This window comes from Diadema antillarum, unplaced genomic scaffold (genome assembly GCF_040938485.1).
Source record: "Diadema antillarum isolate AM-2024a unplaced genomic scaffold, OU_Dant_1.0 seq00000779_RagTag, whole genome shotgun sequence".
Lineage (NCBI taxonomy): Eukaryota > Metazoa > Echinodermata > Echinoidea > Diadematoida > Diadematidae > Diadema > Diadema antillarum.
Genome location: NW_027271667.1, coordinates 324,176 through 340,348, shown reverse-complemented (window position 1 = coordinate 340,348; position 16,173 = coordinate 324,176). Strand labels below are relative to the sequence as shown.

Here is a 16,173-nt window from a genome sequence, read left to right as displayed (position 1 = left end):
CTTATCTGGTGAATGAAACACATTCATTTGGTGTCAGTTGACTGTTTTATATTTTTCTCCCAATGACTCTATTTTCTTATCTCTCTTTATAACATACATATACATTTGTACATGGGGAAAATGTTTTTATGTTTAACTGGTGATGGCAATTATTTTTTTTCTGTATAAAGTATTCAAATCAAAATGATATTGCAGTATATATGCAGACTGCTAGAACACTATTAGCAAACTTGATTAATTTCTCAAACTTGATTCTTTTCTTTCCCAAACAACTTTAGATAAACAACTTTAGATAGTACCTAACCTCTTTGTATGAGTGCTATTTTCAAACTCCCTAACCCAGGGGGCTAATGTGGTCCCCTCAAATCCCAACCATTTATCAACTGATTGTGACCAAACTTTGCGTGTCAGTGTCTTATCATGTATTTTTGAAAAAAAAAATATGTAATCAAATTTGTGACATCTATTGTTATTCTAAATTTGTCAAATATATTGTGCAAATGTGAATATGTTTTTTCAAGGAATTCATTTTTTTTTTCAGTTTTCCCCTCATTTGTGGAGAAAATGCAATCAAATTTGTCCAGTTTTCCCTTCATTTATGGGGAAAATGCAATCAAATTTGGCATGTTTGTGGCTTGTCATGTGTGCAAAAAGAAAGCTTGGTCAAATGTTTTGAGATTTTATATTCATGATTCTAATCAATGACACAAATATGCTCGTAAAATTGTGAATTTATTGCCTTTCGATTACAATTTCAGGGCAGAAATCTTTTTCCTACAAAGTTTGTAAATTGAAGAAAGGTGGTGTTTAGTGTACATGGTTTGACTAGTAATTGAAAAGTGGAAAATGTTTTTCCAAAATAAAAGAGACAGATGATTAGTTATTATCAACAAAAAGTTGAATGTTTCACAGTAATTTATTAGATATGACTTAAGTATCAGCATGCTCAAATACAAAAGCAATAAAGACTGATTATTTCACTGTAAGTTGAAAAGCTACTGATATTAACACAATATGCGCGTTCAGACTGGCAAAAGATTGAGAAGTTTAAGATCACAAAGTCTTTGCGTCTTTTGTAATCCGTTCACACTGGCAAAAGATCAAGAAGTTTGTCGGGGATGGCATGGGGGAATTATCCCTAGTTTGAGAGGGAAGTTTTGCGGGAAATTTGTGGTCGCACTGTCAAAACTTAAAGATCATGATCTTAAATTTCTTGTCTTTTGCCAATCTGACTGCACCTATAGTAAACCATCGCCACCATTAACAACATTTTTCGAAAAAATTATGTGAAATAATGATCCACTGACACTTTTTTAGACTGTTTTGTAAATGATTCTTGTTTATCTCTTTGCTTCCCAGTGCTTATAGTTGTATTTCTTTTTTAATAGATTGTGTACATCTTTGTTTGTTTGTTTTGTTTTTTTGACCTTTTGTTTTTCATATTTTGTTATCCTAGTATAATATATGATAGCCAAAAGGGATGTTTGAGCGAAAACAAAAAAAAAAATCTTTTGACAACCGTTCTTGTAACACCAGGGAGGTGAGCTCACCTCCCTGGTAAAACTTAGATACATTCTACACACAAAAATAATTGGAAACTGCCAATTTTTCTTGACAAATACCACTATGGGATGTATTTCCATGTTACTAATATGAGTAAAAAAAACATTGCAGGGAAACATGCAAGTTATGTTCGATCTATGGAGAGTTGCATTCTAGTGTCTTTTGTATAGTATCATGTTAGTACCTTAAATAGGCAATGGTTGACAGATGATATCACCAACAGAATCTTTATAGTTTTGAATGTTGTCTTTAATGGGTATATTCAAGTCATCTGAAGAAATATAGTAGAAATGATATAAGAAAATATATGGCCCATATTTAGGTATTCTTTTGGCCACTTAGAGTGATGATCAGGGTATTATGAATCAATAAAAGTCAACATACATTTGTATTGCATATTCCCTGTCTGTATGAGGACAGGCGCGATTGATATTGTATTAATGTCAGCTGTTGATACTTCATATGATAATTTTCTTACAGATTTTATACTTTTGTCATTTAAGTAACTCTTTCATCATTGTTAAAGATAAGAAGCATGCAACTTGTTTGGTTCTTTTGGCACTGTATGTTGTCATGTGTTTCTACTCAATCGTTTGGTTATTGGTGTACCACAAAATCACTTTTTTTTGGGATAATCCTTAACAATATTACATTACGTTCCCCCCATCTCTCTCTTTGGTTAGTTTCCTGTTGTTTTACTATGGAAATATGTCAGTATGGTTGCCTTATGGTGTATGTATACATAGTAATCATATTTGTGTTCTTTATTTTCACTTTGTATGCTCCTCACATGTATAGTCATAACACACTGATCTCTACTCAACACATGCAATATCATGTTTCCTCCACAGCTGCTGCTTGTATATTAAATGCGGGCTCCCTACCCTCATGCTTAGATAGTTGAGAAATAGTCAGCAGAGAAGACTTTATCCGACTTTGGGAAGATATGAATGCAGCCTAATTTGTTAGATTCCTTGTCAGGTGTCACTCTAATGATACAATGCATATACACGACTGCATACTCATGGTTGATTGGAAGATTGATGTCATTTGTAAAGTAGATACTAACTTTGTACTTCAACAAAACAATTTGTACATTTAGATAGTATTTCAAAGATTAATTCAGGCCCCACAATAATCAGTTGAAGAGTAGTCCCGACTTTACTCAAGCAGGTTTTTATTGGAAATGTGTGTTATTGCAAAATCAGCTTGTCCTCAATGGGTAAAGGGAGCAGGTAATGATTTCTGTAGTCCTGGTTTCATAAGGGATCTTTGTATCCCTATGAGAGGGATGTATAGGGTGGATACACATTTGGGTTCATTCATGTGTATCGAGGCTGTGCACGTAGGTAAAGCTGTGGAAAAATGTTTGATTTCAAGTCAATGAGATGTGTAGGCCTGCAATCTTTTCCACTGTGTTGTATGAAAAGGAAAAGCCTATATTACATTATATATTATTGATAAACTTTATTGCCTGTAGTATTGGTGTCTTTTGAAATTAATAGTGACACTGTGAGGTCTGGATTATGTCTGATAACCCTCCCCCCCCCCCCCCCCCAACAAATCGGTATTGTGGAAATGGGATAGACAGTTTACTGTGATAGCAGTCATGAGAGGTGATAGAAATCTGTGTTGACATCATCAGGATTGTCTTCTCACTAGTGAATGGAGGTTGGAGGTTTTCTTTTGTTTCATTTTGAGCTGAGGGAAAAGATTTCATCCAAAAGTGAATTGTGTAATTCGGCCTCTTTTGTATTACCTTCCTGTTTGAATTTGACATCTGCTATGAAATATGCCCCACACAAAGGTCATAGCTATATCATAGACAAGTCTGTTGGCCAAGTCAGAGACAGGGAGGAGCACTCACTCTTGGACATGATTATGTAAGATCATTTCTTCCTATTCAAGACCCCAGATTAATATCTCATTTCAAACCAACTTTGTTCTGTTGCTGCCAGCAACAGATATGTTACAAAGGGTAGTATCATGATGGAGTTGTCCCGTAAAACAAAATACGTTCTTGTTTATCTATGATGTTTAGATATTGTTAGATGAGATCAGTGATTTTCTCTTTCATTACTAAATGTCTACTCCCTTGCAGTCCTAAGGCTCCGTTCCCATATGGCCGTATCCAGATGACCATAAGATACAGTTCACCAAGGGGGAGAGTCATAGTTGTGGTGCACAAGGCATCGTGAGTATTATACTAATGATGCACAGGATAGAGTGTGTTAGTGAAGGTGCGGCGCGCTCGAGAGTATTGACAATGGTGCGACATGCACGAGGCGCAGCCGAGTGCATGTTTGCAACCGTTGTCAATACTCGAGAGTGAGCCGCACCTTCACTAACGCCACGAAATAATCCTGTGCATCATTAGTTTTATAAAATGGGTCGAAAACTAACAGCATTATTCACGTACCTTTGTGGGTCAATACCAGTCAGCTACATGTAGCACTCGCTCAAAAGTCGAGATGTCCGAAGATGTTCGTCCCAAACATTTACGCACGTCGCACTCGGAAATCCCGCACACTCACCTAGTACTGTACGTACGTATAAGAGTATACGTACGCCACGTACTGTGCACAAGAAAGGCCGCCGGCTGTTGTGGCAGCCCGCGGCCCGAACTAGAAGTTGTTTACAGGATTGACAGCGCGTATAGTAGCGCGTGACGCACTTGTAACAACTGATTGAGTGCGCACTGCTAGTGTAAAACATTGTGACGTACGTCAGGCCAGGGAGGTGGAAGAGAGACTCTTCTTAGTGCTTACCTGAAGAAAATAATGCACGCACACGTGACTCATTTCAGCGCTTCCAATTGGCTACATTCTTGAACCCATTTTATAAAACCCAATGTCTCATCTCATAGCCTGATATGATAATGATAATGACCAAGCAGACAGCAGTAGAATACGTGCTAACACAATCTTTGTGTTACTGGGGAGCTGTAAATGCATTAACTGTACATTGACTTTTTTAGTTGATTTCATTAATGAAAAATCCATGATTTAAAAGATTTTTCTTCTTCAAAAATGATGTATTACAAGCTAACAAAGGACAAAGAGGCATGGAATGTAAAACACATGCATAAAGACCATGAATACATTTGCTTGCATTCAAAATGCATGAAGAATAACAATATGAAAATGATATGATGTGTGATTATACCATTGCCTAGAATATTGTTGTTTTTTTCTTCCTAACAGACAACTGACCATCCCAGATTCAGAAAGCATGCCTGATTCCTACATCAGAGCTTATCTCCTGCCGGACAAGTCCAAGAATGGCAAACAGAAGACTAAAGTTATCAAGGACACCAGAGAACCGGTCTTTGACCACACGTAAGTTTCTTGCTGTTCATATCAAAGGCTGAAGTAGTTTGGATAAATTATGCAGTACCAGCTGCAGTGAGGGATCATAACCGGCACTTGGTATCAGGTGGGAGCTTGTTAGTATGGTGGACACCTGTCAAAATATCAGAAGGTTGTGTATTCAAATCTATGCCCGGATTTTCATCATTGCTACTACTCTAAACATTTGATAATCGATGCTGATTTATGCTGATGAAGGGCAGTTTGTCATTTTTTGAGAGATGTTATTTAAACTCATCTTTTATTCATTGCCTTGTATGTCGGATGCTTTGAAAGGATGTGAAAAAGATGTCATTGATTGCTGGCTTGATCTTTGATGAAGTGTCTACTTTGAGTTGATGGAAAAATAGCAATCTTACCTACATAGTCATGTACCACAACATTTGATTGATTGCCAGAATTTGACATGTGATAAAGGAAACTGATACGGATGTGAAGGAATTGACACTGAAATTCAGATGAAAAATTTGATACGAAATATATGTCGAGAGGGTGATCTTAGATCCTATATAACATGCTCTGTCACAATCCCTTTTCCTTTGTATGATTTTTTTTTAAATTTTTTTCTTTTTGTGGTGAAGACTTATATATTTTGTATATTCACATGTTGTGGTAATATGAACCGAATGTTCACTGATTAAAGGTAAATTTAGTAACTTGGATGTTGTATCTGTTCTTTGACTGCAAAATGTCAGCTCCTTTTACTTTAGGTTTGCCCTTACCGGGCCCCATGCTCAGGCCAGCCGACCTGGCGGAGCTCGCACCCGCAGTAGACATCTGCACATGCGCATGAGCGGGATCTCACATGAATTCTCAAAAGCGAGAATTACGAAATCAAATAGGATGTCAATGAATGAGGGCCCTTTTCAAGAAAATTTTGAAAGAGCATACCAAACTTCAAAATATATTATTTTCTTTAAAACCTTGCACATATATCAACAGTTGATGTTATTCAAGACAGTTCATTTATCCATTAACCCTCTGTGCATCACATTAGTTTCTTGTCCATAGGTATGTGATGTGTATAAATACTGTGAATATTTGACTCATTAGCACAAGAAGACTTGAAATCTGCAACCTTTGAGTGACACCTAGATTGATGTAAACTAGTCTATTGGAATCCATGTCTTGAAAGACAATGGTGTTCAGTTCATGGTTCCATGATAGAATATTTGGTTATGTTTTGATAGCTCTTTCTCTAAGTAAACAACTGAACTTACTTTTCCTTTCATCAGATTTGAGTTTGTCTGCTCATCAACAGAGCTGTCTGAGAGAACATTAGACATTGCTGTGAAGCACTCAGGCTCTTTCCTTGCCCTATCCAATCCAACCATCGGTCAGGTAATTATATCTAGGGACAGGTGCTACTCAATACACAAATTTAGTTTCGATGCTGTGATTCTCTTTGTTTTTGTTATATTGTCTTTGTTGGTTTATACATTTCTCTTTTTTTTGGGGGGGGGGGGGAGGGGGTGAGTTGGTGCTTTTCTTAAAAACACTAATTATTAAAAATCATTGAAAGTATTGAGTACAAGGTGTGTGTCTTAGATTAAGATTTATTATTTATATGATATGTATTCAACACAAAAGTGATTTTGGCAGTTTTCATTGGGTAGAAAGGAAGAATCTACCGCCTATCAATTTTCTCAGAAGTTGAATGGCAATATGATAGTTGAGAAATAATTGTTCAGAAGATTTAATTGTTGTTGAGTTTCTCCTCTAAAACCATGATGAGCACGAAGGCAAGTTTTATAAATGACATTGCTCAGTATACCTATTTGTTTTTATGTGTATTTTCATGGGAAAAGATTAAAACAAAGCAAAAGAATTACACTGCTAGAGTAAAGCTGCTCTCTCACATAGCAAATCACTGGAAAGGTTATATATCGTTGTACCCCGAGTAGATAAATACCAAAGTCAACAAGTGCTTTTTAGCTCACCTGAGCCAAAGGCTCAAGTGAGCTATTGCGATCGCCCTTCGTCCGGCGTCCGTCGTGCGTCGTCCGTCGTCCGTCGTCCGTCGTCCGTCGTGCGTCGTGCGTAAACTTTTTACATTTTCATCTTCTTCTTGAAAACCCCAAGACCGATTTTCATCAAACTTGGCAGGTAGCATCCCTAGGGGGTTAGGAACTCAATTTGTTAAAATGGGCACCATGCCCCACCCAGGGGGCCCCCAGGGGGGCCCAAACCCCCCAAAATTAAGGAATCTGTAAAAATCTTCTTCTCTAGAACCAGAAGTGATAGAGCTAAGTTAATAATATGAGTTAGTACATTGATGACTGTAGTTTCAAGTTTGTTCATGGCAGAATCAGGGGTGCCCCCCTTGGGACCCAGGGGAGGGGGGTGGGGAAGGGTTCTAATGGGGCCTAAATTGTACATTTTCATCTTCTTCTTGAGAACTCCATGACCCATTTTCACCAAACTTGGCAGGTAGCATCCCTAGGGGGTTAGGAACTCCATTTGTTAAAATGGGCACCATGCCCCGCCCAGGGGGCCCCCAGGGGCCCAAACCCCCCAAATGAAGGAATCTTTAAAAATCTTCTCTAGAATCAGAAGTTATAGAGCTGAGATAATACTATGAGTGAGTACAGTAATGACTGTAGTTTCAAGTTTGTTCATAGGAGATCCAGGGGTGCCCCTCTTGGGGGTGGGGGGGGGGGGGGTGGTTGGAAGGGTCCAAATGGAGGCCTGAATTGTACATTTTCATCTTCTTCCTGAAAACCTCATGATGGATTTTTGTCAAACTTGGCAGGTAGCATCCCTAGGTGGTCAGGATCTCAATTTATCAAACTGGGCACCATGCCCCACCCAGAGGGCCCCAGGGGGCCCCAATTCCCCCAAATTAAGGAATCTTGAAAAAATTGGGCCCTTATTGTACATTTTCATCTTCCACTTGAGAATGCCTCGTCAAAGTTTGGTAGAGCTGTGAATAATTTAGATTAGTGACTGCGTGAAAGGTGAACTTGCGATACTCAGGTGAGCGCTAGACCCGCGGGTCTCTTGTTTGTTTAGCTCATCACTCTTTAAAGTGTTATGAAATTCTGCATGGTAGGAAATTATTACATGAGTGCATTTTTTTTTTTGACACTGCACCAACCAGTATTTTACACCTTGCCTTGTTTATAATGCCCCTGCCTCTTCCATTTTTTATCAACAGTTGGATGTTGATCTTGCCAGCTTAGACCTCAGCAAGGCCACAACAGAATGGTGAGATTGCAGATTGTGTATCATTATTAACTTTTGTGTTTAGAGCTAGTAAACCTTGTGTAAACTGCTCAGGATCAAGGGGGATAAAAGTTGATCTATATAATCTAATACTCCTAAATTCTAAATAACCATGACTTGTATTGACAGCCAAAATGGTTTGCTTCACTTGCATGACTAGTCATTAAATCCATTGTGTCCTATCCACATACCCAACACAAATTTTCATAGTGGGATCTTGCTCTCATTTTAATGCTAGCAATTATAATTATTGTTAGTATATTTCAGAAGGGATTTAGAATGATGGCAGGTTTAATCTTAGCCTGTTGTCCATTTCACAAATTGCTAGATAATGCACATTTTGCTGCTTGTTTCAACATGCTGACTGTGACTGTGGAATTAGATGTACCATCACCATTATAGTACTCAAATATATATTTCCCTTGCATGTAGTACTTGAGGTATATTAGATTTCAATCCTTGATGCCGCTGTTTTTCCGTGCTAGGTACAACCTGAAGCGTGTGTCACCAGACTCAGTGTCCCGCCTCTCTACAAGCTTCTCCACATGACGCTGACACACCCCTTCCTACCATCATAGCCACGCCCCCTTTTACCATGCCACGCCTCCATCTTATCATCACAGCCATATTCACAGCATAAGGACCTTGACACTACAGGCTGAGGTTGAATGTAAAGATTTGGGATTTGACTCTGCACAAAGGCGGTCTTTGGGAACATTGTCTATGTGTGCTGCGTCCATATTGTCTTTAATCCAGTCCATGAGCACATACTGTACATGATATCATACATCCATGTTAGATATTAGTAATAGTCTGTAAGACACTACACCAATACTTGTCACAAGATGCCCACCAGGATGCACAGAGCAGTTCACATAACAGTCTACCAGTGGGTCTGTTGAGTTTCATCATGCAATCTGACTGACTGTAGATCTAGATATTGATAAATAGGTGATCTCCCTTCCTTTCCCCTTGTGATTGTGTCATATTTTTTATCTACCTGATTCTAAATGTTATGTAATGGTCCAAATATTTGTCCTTATCACAAAGTTGTGATGCCAGTTTTAGTCCAAGGAGAGAGTTGGGAGGATACAGTGCTGTGTTGTTTCATCAGACGATTGTTACCATTAATAGATTCAGTATACTCTACTTGCGATAAGAATAAAAGAAAGAAAAAAAATCAGGTATGCATGCATCACAGTCACATAGAAAGAAAACTGCAGGTAAATATGTCGTTTTTTCTCTGAAAAAAAATCTCTGCAGTAATTTTGACATCTAATGTGTTGCACTTTGATTCATTCAGTGAAAAAGACAGAAAAAATCTAAAGTTACTTTCACATGATGGTGAATTATAGCAAGCTGTTGAATGTTTCTGCCTCTCATCCTTTTAGTTTTCTCATTTAGCACTGTCTTGTAAGAGGTTTCACTGGGGTCCTCATATTGTGAGGAACTAGTCTGATGTCCAACATAATTCAGTAGTGTACTAGCTATTGAGTAGACTCATCAGTAGCAATACTGCATATTGCAATTCTAGAGAAATGCTGTCGTGCATTAGTTAGCCAAGCATGCACCAAGCCATGCTGTATTCTGCAATGTGTCTATCAGTGCTGCTCCAGAAAGCCTGGACATACCTCCAGAGTGTGCAAGTCAAGTTGTCACAGAAAGTGTTACTGTAAATGTGGAAATTTTCTGGCGAGTAATTTCTTCGTGCTCAGCTTGGTAAGATGAATTTGGTGTGTTTTTAATGCCAAGGAATGAAAACATTAAACAGTGTTACACATATTGTATGAGGCACAAATATTTCCATGCTTTTATCTTCGTGCTCGTTTCTGGTTGCACGAAATGTGCCAAAATTTCCACACCGCAAAAATTTCCACTTTTACAGTATTACTGCATCTGCAATAGCTTTCATGTCCTTGTAGTAAAATGTGCATGTCAGGTATTGTACCTCTGAGGTTTTCCCAACAAAGCTGTGTAGACTGATGTATTGGGTTGATACCTGTTATCATAGTCTTCATATTGGTTGAGAGATCTCTGTGTAAGTTAAGTATTGGTAAATTCACTTCATTTAATTTCAGTGTGGCTTTCATGATTTCATATTATTTATCTTTAGAGCTTTCATTTCAATCTGCTTTCACTACAGACTTAGAATGCCTAGAACCTGGTTTACAACTACAAAGGCATAGTGTAGACTATAAAATACTGAGTACAAATCTGAAACTCAAACCTGGTATCTATAGCCTACAGTGTGCGATGGAGACTCAACTGTGATACTGTTGGCAGTATATGGCAATTGTTTTCATGCATTGATTTGGAGGAAAGTCAATGTGAAACAAAGGCTAGTTCATTTGCACTCTTTCTTTCAGACATTCTAGACTGAATGTCAATTTGGTGTATACCCAACCGGCTTGACGTAAAGATGTCATTGATGCTAGCGGTTCTCTGTGTATTTCAATGTAGATTTTGCTTGTTGGTAACAAAGAAAATTTTGTAAATGCATTTTTAGCTGTGTTGACCAGTGGTTTAACTATGCTTGTATGTTATGGCTATGTCTTCTTTGTTGTACAGATTTTGTTTGTTTGTATGTGTGTCATCTTTGAAAGTAAGTTCCCTATCATATCATACTAGTGAAATGTTAATACTGGATAGCATTTATTAAGTGTAGGTCGTCAGAACCCAGTGGTCACCCCTCCCCCCCCCCCCCCCCCCCCCCCCCCAACAATAACATAGAACTTCACTTGTTCATTCTGCTCATAATGAGCTGTAACAATTCCCTATGTGGTTTATTCAGGTATGGTCACCAGAAGAACTGAAATATGGGCACTTTTTGCTTGCATGAAAATTATCCACAAGAGTTTGTATTCAAGTATATCTTTGATTGTTTATGTTTTTCTGTAAATGCTCAATTTATTTGGTTGGTAGGGACTTATTTCTAGTTATTTTGGATACGCAAAGGATGTGTACAGGAACACTTGGCATTAGCATCGCACATCTTGTCCTAATGTGATGTTAGGAATGTGGATATTTGTAACCTCATGTGTATAATCTAGTAGATGGTAATGTGCTAAATTTGAAGTGATGCTTCAGTGCATGATTTGATGTCAGCTTGGTATGGGGATTAGCTGTTTTGGATTGCTAGATTTTCTCATCTGGGCCTAGTGGAGAATTTGCAGAGTTGTAATTGAAACTCGAATGGTCACTTCCCATTTGAAGAAAGAGCACCCTTTGTTTGTGACTTTGCCTTCTATCTTACAGGCCAAACTTTACACTATACATCCGTTGTACTTTTCATGACTTTCATGTCTTTAGTGGGACAAAATATCTTGTGATGATGTTATTTTTCATCTTATTCTTTCATGGCACTATTTCTTTTGTTGCTCATCTTTCTTTCTCTCTCTCTTTTGTTTTTCACCTGTAAAGATATATTCCCTATTTGTGCTTTGATATCTAGAGATGCAAGTATTTTTCTTGAGTTATCCATTATTTACCACACCATGGTAATTTAGGGGACTACAGAGGTATAATCTGACATATTTCATGGAATAAAGTGTACTTTGTACAGAATGGAAGAATCGATGGATCTTTTCCCATCAGCAATCTGATAACACACACTGTCTTGGTTTATGAATACAATTTGATTTGTCTGACAGCAGCTGTAAGGCAGTCTTATCAGACCTTTTAAGGGTAGAACTGAAATTAAGTTGTCTTTCTGTGACAGTATAGCCTTTATTGGGTATCAGATATTGGCTCCTATTTTTGTATTTATTTATTCATTTTTTTTTATTTTTATTTTTTTACGTCGAGTGTGGCACATTGCAGCCCGAATAGAAATAACATATTTGTTCATGTGAACCTTTTATATTAGAAAAAGAAAATGTTCTGTGTGGCTGACATTTGGGTATTCTTTTTCTTTGAAGACATTTTTTAATTATTACAGTTTTTATGGTTATTTTAGCATTTTACAGAGAAACTCTTTAAGTGTGTGTAGTTGACAAAGACCATCAGTGGATTAATCATTGCTGACATTGTATCTGGATTAATGTAGTACTAGTACAGCAAAAACAGATCTGCACGATGGTGTGAGTGAAGATGAACTAAGTTTATTGGCCTGCTGATATCAGAAATTGCTCACGTAAACCCAGGCGAATTATAAACCTCCCTCACATGCCCTTAATCATGCAGTAGGTAATGCAGTCTTTACTATAATTCAAGCTCATGCTTCTGCATTTGATGGACCTGTTTGACAGGCAAAAGGTGAAATATAAGCTTCAATATAGCAAGACGGCATTCAAGGTACACTTGACACAAGAAATTCCCATTAACCCGTTTCATTTAAAGATGTATCTGTACAAATCATTGTACCATCTGAGGCAGAGAGTTTTCTTCTCTGCATAAGTCTTCCAGACAGGTTTCTTTCTGATTTTGTTTGTTTGTGCTTTTTCATTTTGCTTGCTTCGTTGAATTATTTTAAAATGCATATATGGCTGAATTTTCATTAATTACAAGAAATCATTGTCTTGTGAAATTTACGCAGTATGGCTCATGACTAAGTGATTGTACTTTTTCTGACTTTCACTGTTACCAGAATGTAGAGTTCTCATATAACAGTGATGTAACAGTAATTGTAAATAGAATAACCTTGATGTGTATTTGGTGTGTCAGTGTGTTGTGGAGCTGATGTGTAGACCCCCACCTAACCTTTTATGTCATTGTTCTCCATCCAATGTCACCTCATAAGTAAGAGACACGAGATAGAACTAGGGGCAGTCAGTCTCTCCACCTGCTGTAAATATACCTTGTTATTCTTCTGATTTGATGTGCAGTGTATCATTGGTCAGTTTGTGTTCCGATGTTGTTTACAAGGCCATGAAACAAAATGTTAGAAGACACAGAAAGGTATAGATGTTTTCTCATCCAGACATAATTATGTGAAATCGATTCTGCCAACCAAGGAGAAACTATCAGGATGTGAACTAACGTGCACAGGTTAGAACTGAGATGTTGGAATTTAAAGTTGACACCTTTAGATTTGGGAATTTGAAGTCCACAGCTTATATGAATTCAAAATAAGTAATTCTATATGTTATTGATTTGCCCTGAATTCCATTCGTCAATTGGCACTTGGAATCAGAGAAACATGTTGTAAGTCTTCAGTCAAACGCAAGTGTTTGGTGTAAAAAATCGTGAATATAAATGTTTCTAAAAATTCCTTTAATTTTGCAGTTTCCCCGCATATGGAGGGTGCCTTGTATTTTGTGTCAGATCAAAATGATTAATCATGTGTCGTATCATGGCCAAGAATTAAGTACAAATTGCTCCTCACCTAAACCATTTTATTTAGTCCAAAGTCATGAGGTCCATATGACGTTTGGCAAACAGGTCCATGCATCCTAAGTACATTTGTAATATGAAATATTGCATGTCTGTTTGGTAGGGATAGCTGTATACTGCACATTGTTTTGCAATAATGTTTCATGTGAATACATGTAAAAAAAAAATGCAAAAAACCCTTGCCCTCATCTCATCGTCAGTGTGTGACAATTTTATTTGTCAAGCTTCAAAATGATTCACTTAAATATCAGGCTTCAAAATGATTCACCTAAATTTCAGGCTTCAAAATGATTCACTGCAATTTCAGGCTTCCTATAAATTCACTTAGATGTCAAGCTTCAAAATCAAAGTTAGTCACTTAAATGCCAGGCTTCAAAGTGATTCATATAAATGTGAGGTTTTAAAATGATTCACTTAATTTTCAGGCTTCAAAGTGATTCACTTAAACGTTGGGCTTCAAAACTGTTCACTTATATGTCGGACTTCAAAATGAGTCACTTAAATGTCAGGCCTCAAAATTATTTCAGAGGCATTTATGTTGATGTGCACTAACTATGTCAATATAAATTTTAGTTTATTTTCAATTTACAGAGATCCCCCAATCAAATTGGTAGATGTAGCAGTTTACTGTGACTCTTGGTCTATCTACTTCACTCCCAAACTTCTCATATAAGTTTATCCATCATTCTACTTAAATGAGCTTTGGCTACTTGATTATAATTATGATGAGAACTTTTGGATGATCTAACGTGCAATGTTCAGGAGGTAGGGTATAATCGTGTGTCGTCGGTACTTCAGTGGTTGTTGGAGATATATCAATACGTAAGAAAGCATTTCTCTATATTTTTCTCTGCAGGGCCTTTTTGAATGCTGTTTTTATGAGAATTGATACATGTATCGGGTAATTTCAAATTTTATACATTTTCAAAGTTATGTGAGGGACACAATTGAAATGAAATGTATATGATGTGTCTGTAAATGTAGATTGTTTAGGAGTTATGTAATTTGTGTTCCTACGAGTGATGACACGTGCTTGCTTATGCTCTTTTTGTGATTTTTGTCAATTGTGTGAAATACATTAAATGTGTGTAATTCATTGTGCAAATGTTGAACATGTTGTGCTGTCCTTATTTCTTAATCCGAAAGATATTATTTGCCACTTATATTACTATTATGCATGACTTTTGTTTGAGATTTTAAAAAAAAAAATGGAAGTGAAATTCAGTGAGAATTGTTTATCCATCTTACAGATCCATTCACCTTCACAAGACCTAGGCCTACCCAGTATATTTTGTAACGTTTGTATGATCAGACAGCATTCAACGAATGGAAGTCGTGAGGTAAAAGGTGAAAAATCATAGCTTCTTTTACATCTAACCATTTCTATGCCAATGAGTAAAATGTGCACAGATTTCATACACAAACCTATGGACAAAAAAAAAAAAAAAAAAAAAATCATTGTGGCACACACTGTATCAAGGATCTTTTCAGTTAGTTGGGTTTGTAATACTAGTTCTATGTAGTCACATCGTTTAAATGTAAGATGTCTAACTATGAGAATCGTTTGAAATAAGCTCAGATATACTGCTAAAATTTTAAACGAGTATACAAGAGAGCTGCGATATATTGTCATTTCTGGAACTATCTGGTGAAGGTCAGAATCCTAATTCTAAATTGTGTAATGATAGTACGCATTATACACATATTTGTTGGTCACTGAAACATCAAAATCTTATGGAATGTGATCAAATTGACAAAAGTAGAGTCAATGACAGAGCTACGTATCGAGTGAATTATAAGCTCGTGTCTATTGCATGGGGCTTGCCAGTTTCTGCAAGCCACAGTTATATAGATATGATATACATTGTACTATATATATATATATATATATATATATATATATATATATATATATACATATATATAATTATAAGCTTGTGTCGATTGCATGGGGCTTGCCAGTTTCTTTAAGCCACAGATATTATAGATATGATATACATTGTACAATATATATATATTTTTTTTCTTAATGTAGCATTTCTACGAAAGATGCCGATTTAAGTTATATTACAAAACTTTTCCTATCTCACTATTGTGTTGAGCTTAAATCTTTCTTATCCAAAGAATAAATTGTAATTAATTTATGCATTAATTCACTTATACCTTTCAGTGTTTGTGGTCAATTGATGGCTGTAAAGCCACATAATTCTCGTTTTCCACTGTAATTTTGTACAGTACCTATACCCCACCATGCCTTTTCAGCGAGAAGACGAAAGCCCAAAGAATGTGGGTCTTTGAGAAGTTGCGAATGATGATATTTTACACGGATTCAATGCAATGCAGCCTAAATTGTTTAGCAGTTGAAATAACAGGTTGCCGTCTCAGTGATCATACGCAAGAACCAAAGCTAGATGCTGCAGCTAACGTAGTCACCGATAGCAGGACAGATAATTTCCTGCAATGCCTACTGGCTTATGGATTGGCAATATTCAATAATCCACAGCGGGAGTCAAATCGGACAGGATATAAAATGGAGGTCCCATGTGTGAGAGAGTCGCAACTCATTCAGTGACGCAAAAGATGCCGCTTCATTCATTCGTCGCAAAGAGCAGGGTGTTTAATTAACCCGTTGAAGTGGTCCCGCCTCACATCCAACTGGACACACCATGGAAGAACAGCTATTGCA

General features: G+C 37.0%; 1 protein-coding gene across 1 annotated transcript in view; it reads left to right on the top strand.

Moving 5' to 3' along the window:
- The window catches only part of LOC139739014 (extended synaptotagmin-2-like), a 100,271-nt gene extending 89,431 nt beyond the window's left edge, over positions 1–10,840 (top strand). The window contains exons 27-31 of the mRNA XM_071649628.1: positions 3,665–3,757; positions 4,767–4,901; positions 6,167–6,272; positions 8,089–8,138; positions 8,642–10,840. Of these exons, the coding sequence (XP_071505729.1) occupies positions 3,665–3,757; positions 4,767–4,901; positions 6,167–6,272; positions 8,089–8,138; positions 8,642–8,705 (448 nt within the window). The 3' untranslated portion in view covers positions 8,706–10,840. The remainder of the gene's footprint in view (positions 1–3,664; positions 3,758–4,766; positions 4,902–6,166; positions 6,273–8,088; positions 8,139–8,641) is intronic.
- Positions 10,841–16,173: the final 5,333 nt, after the last annotated feature.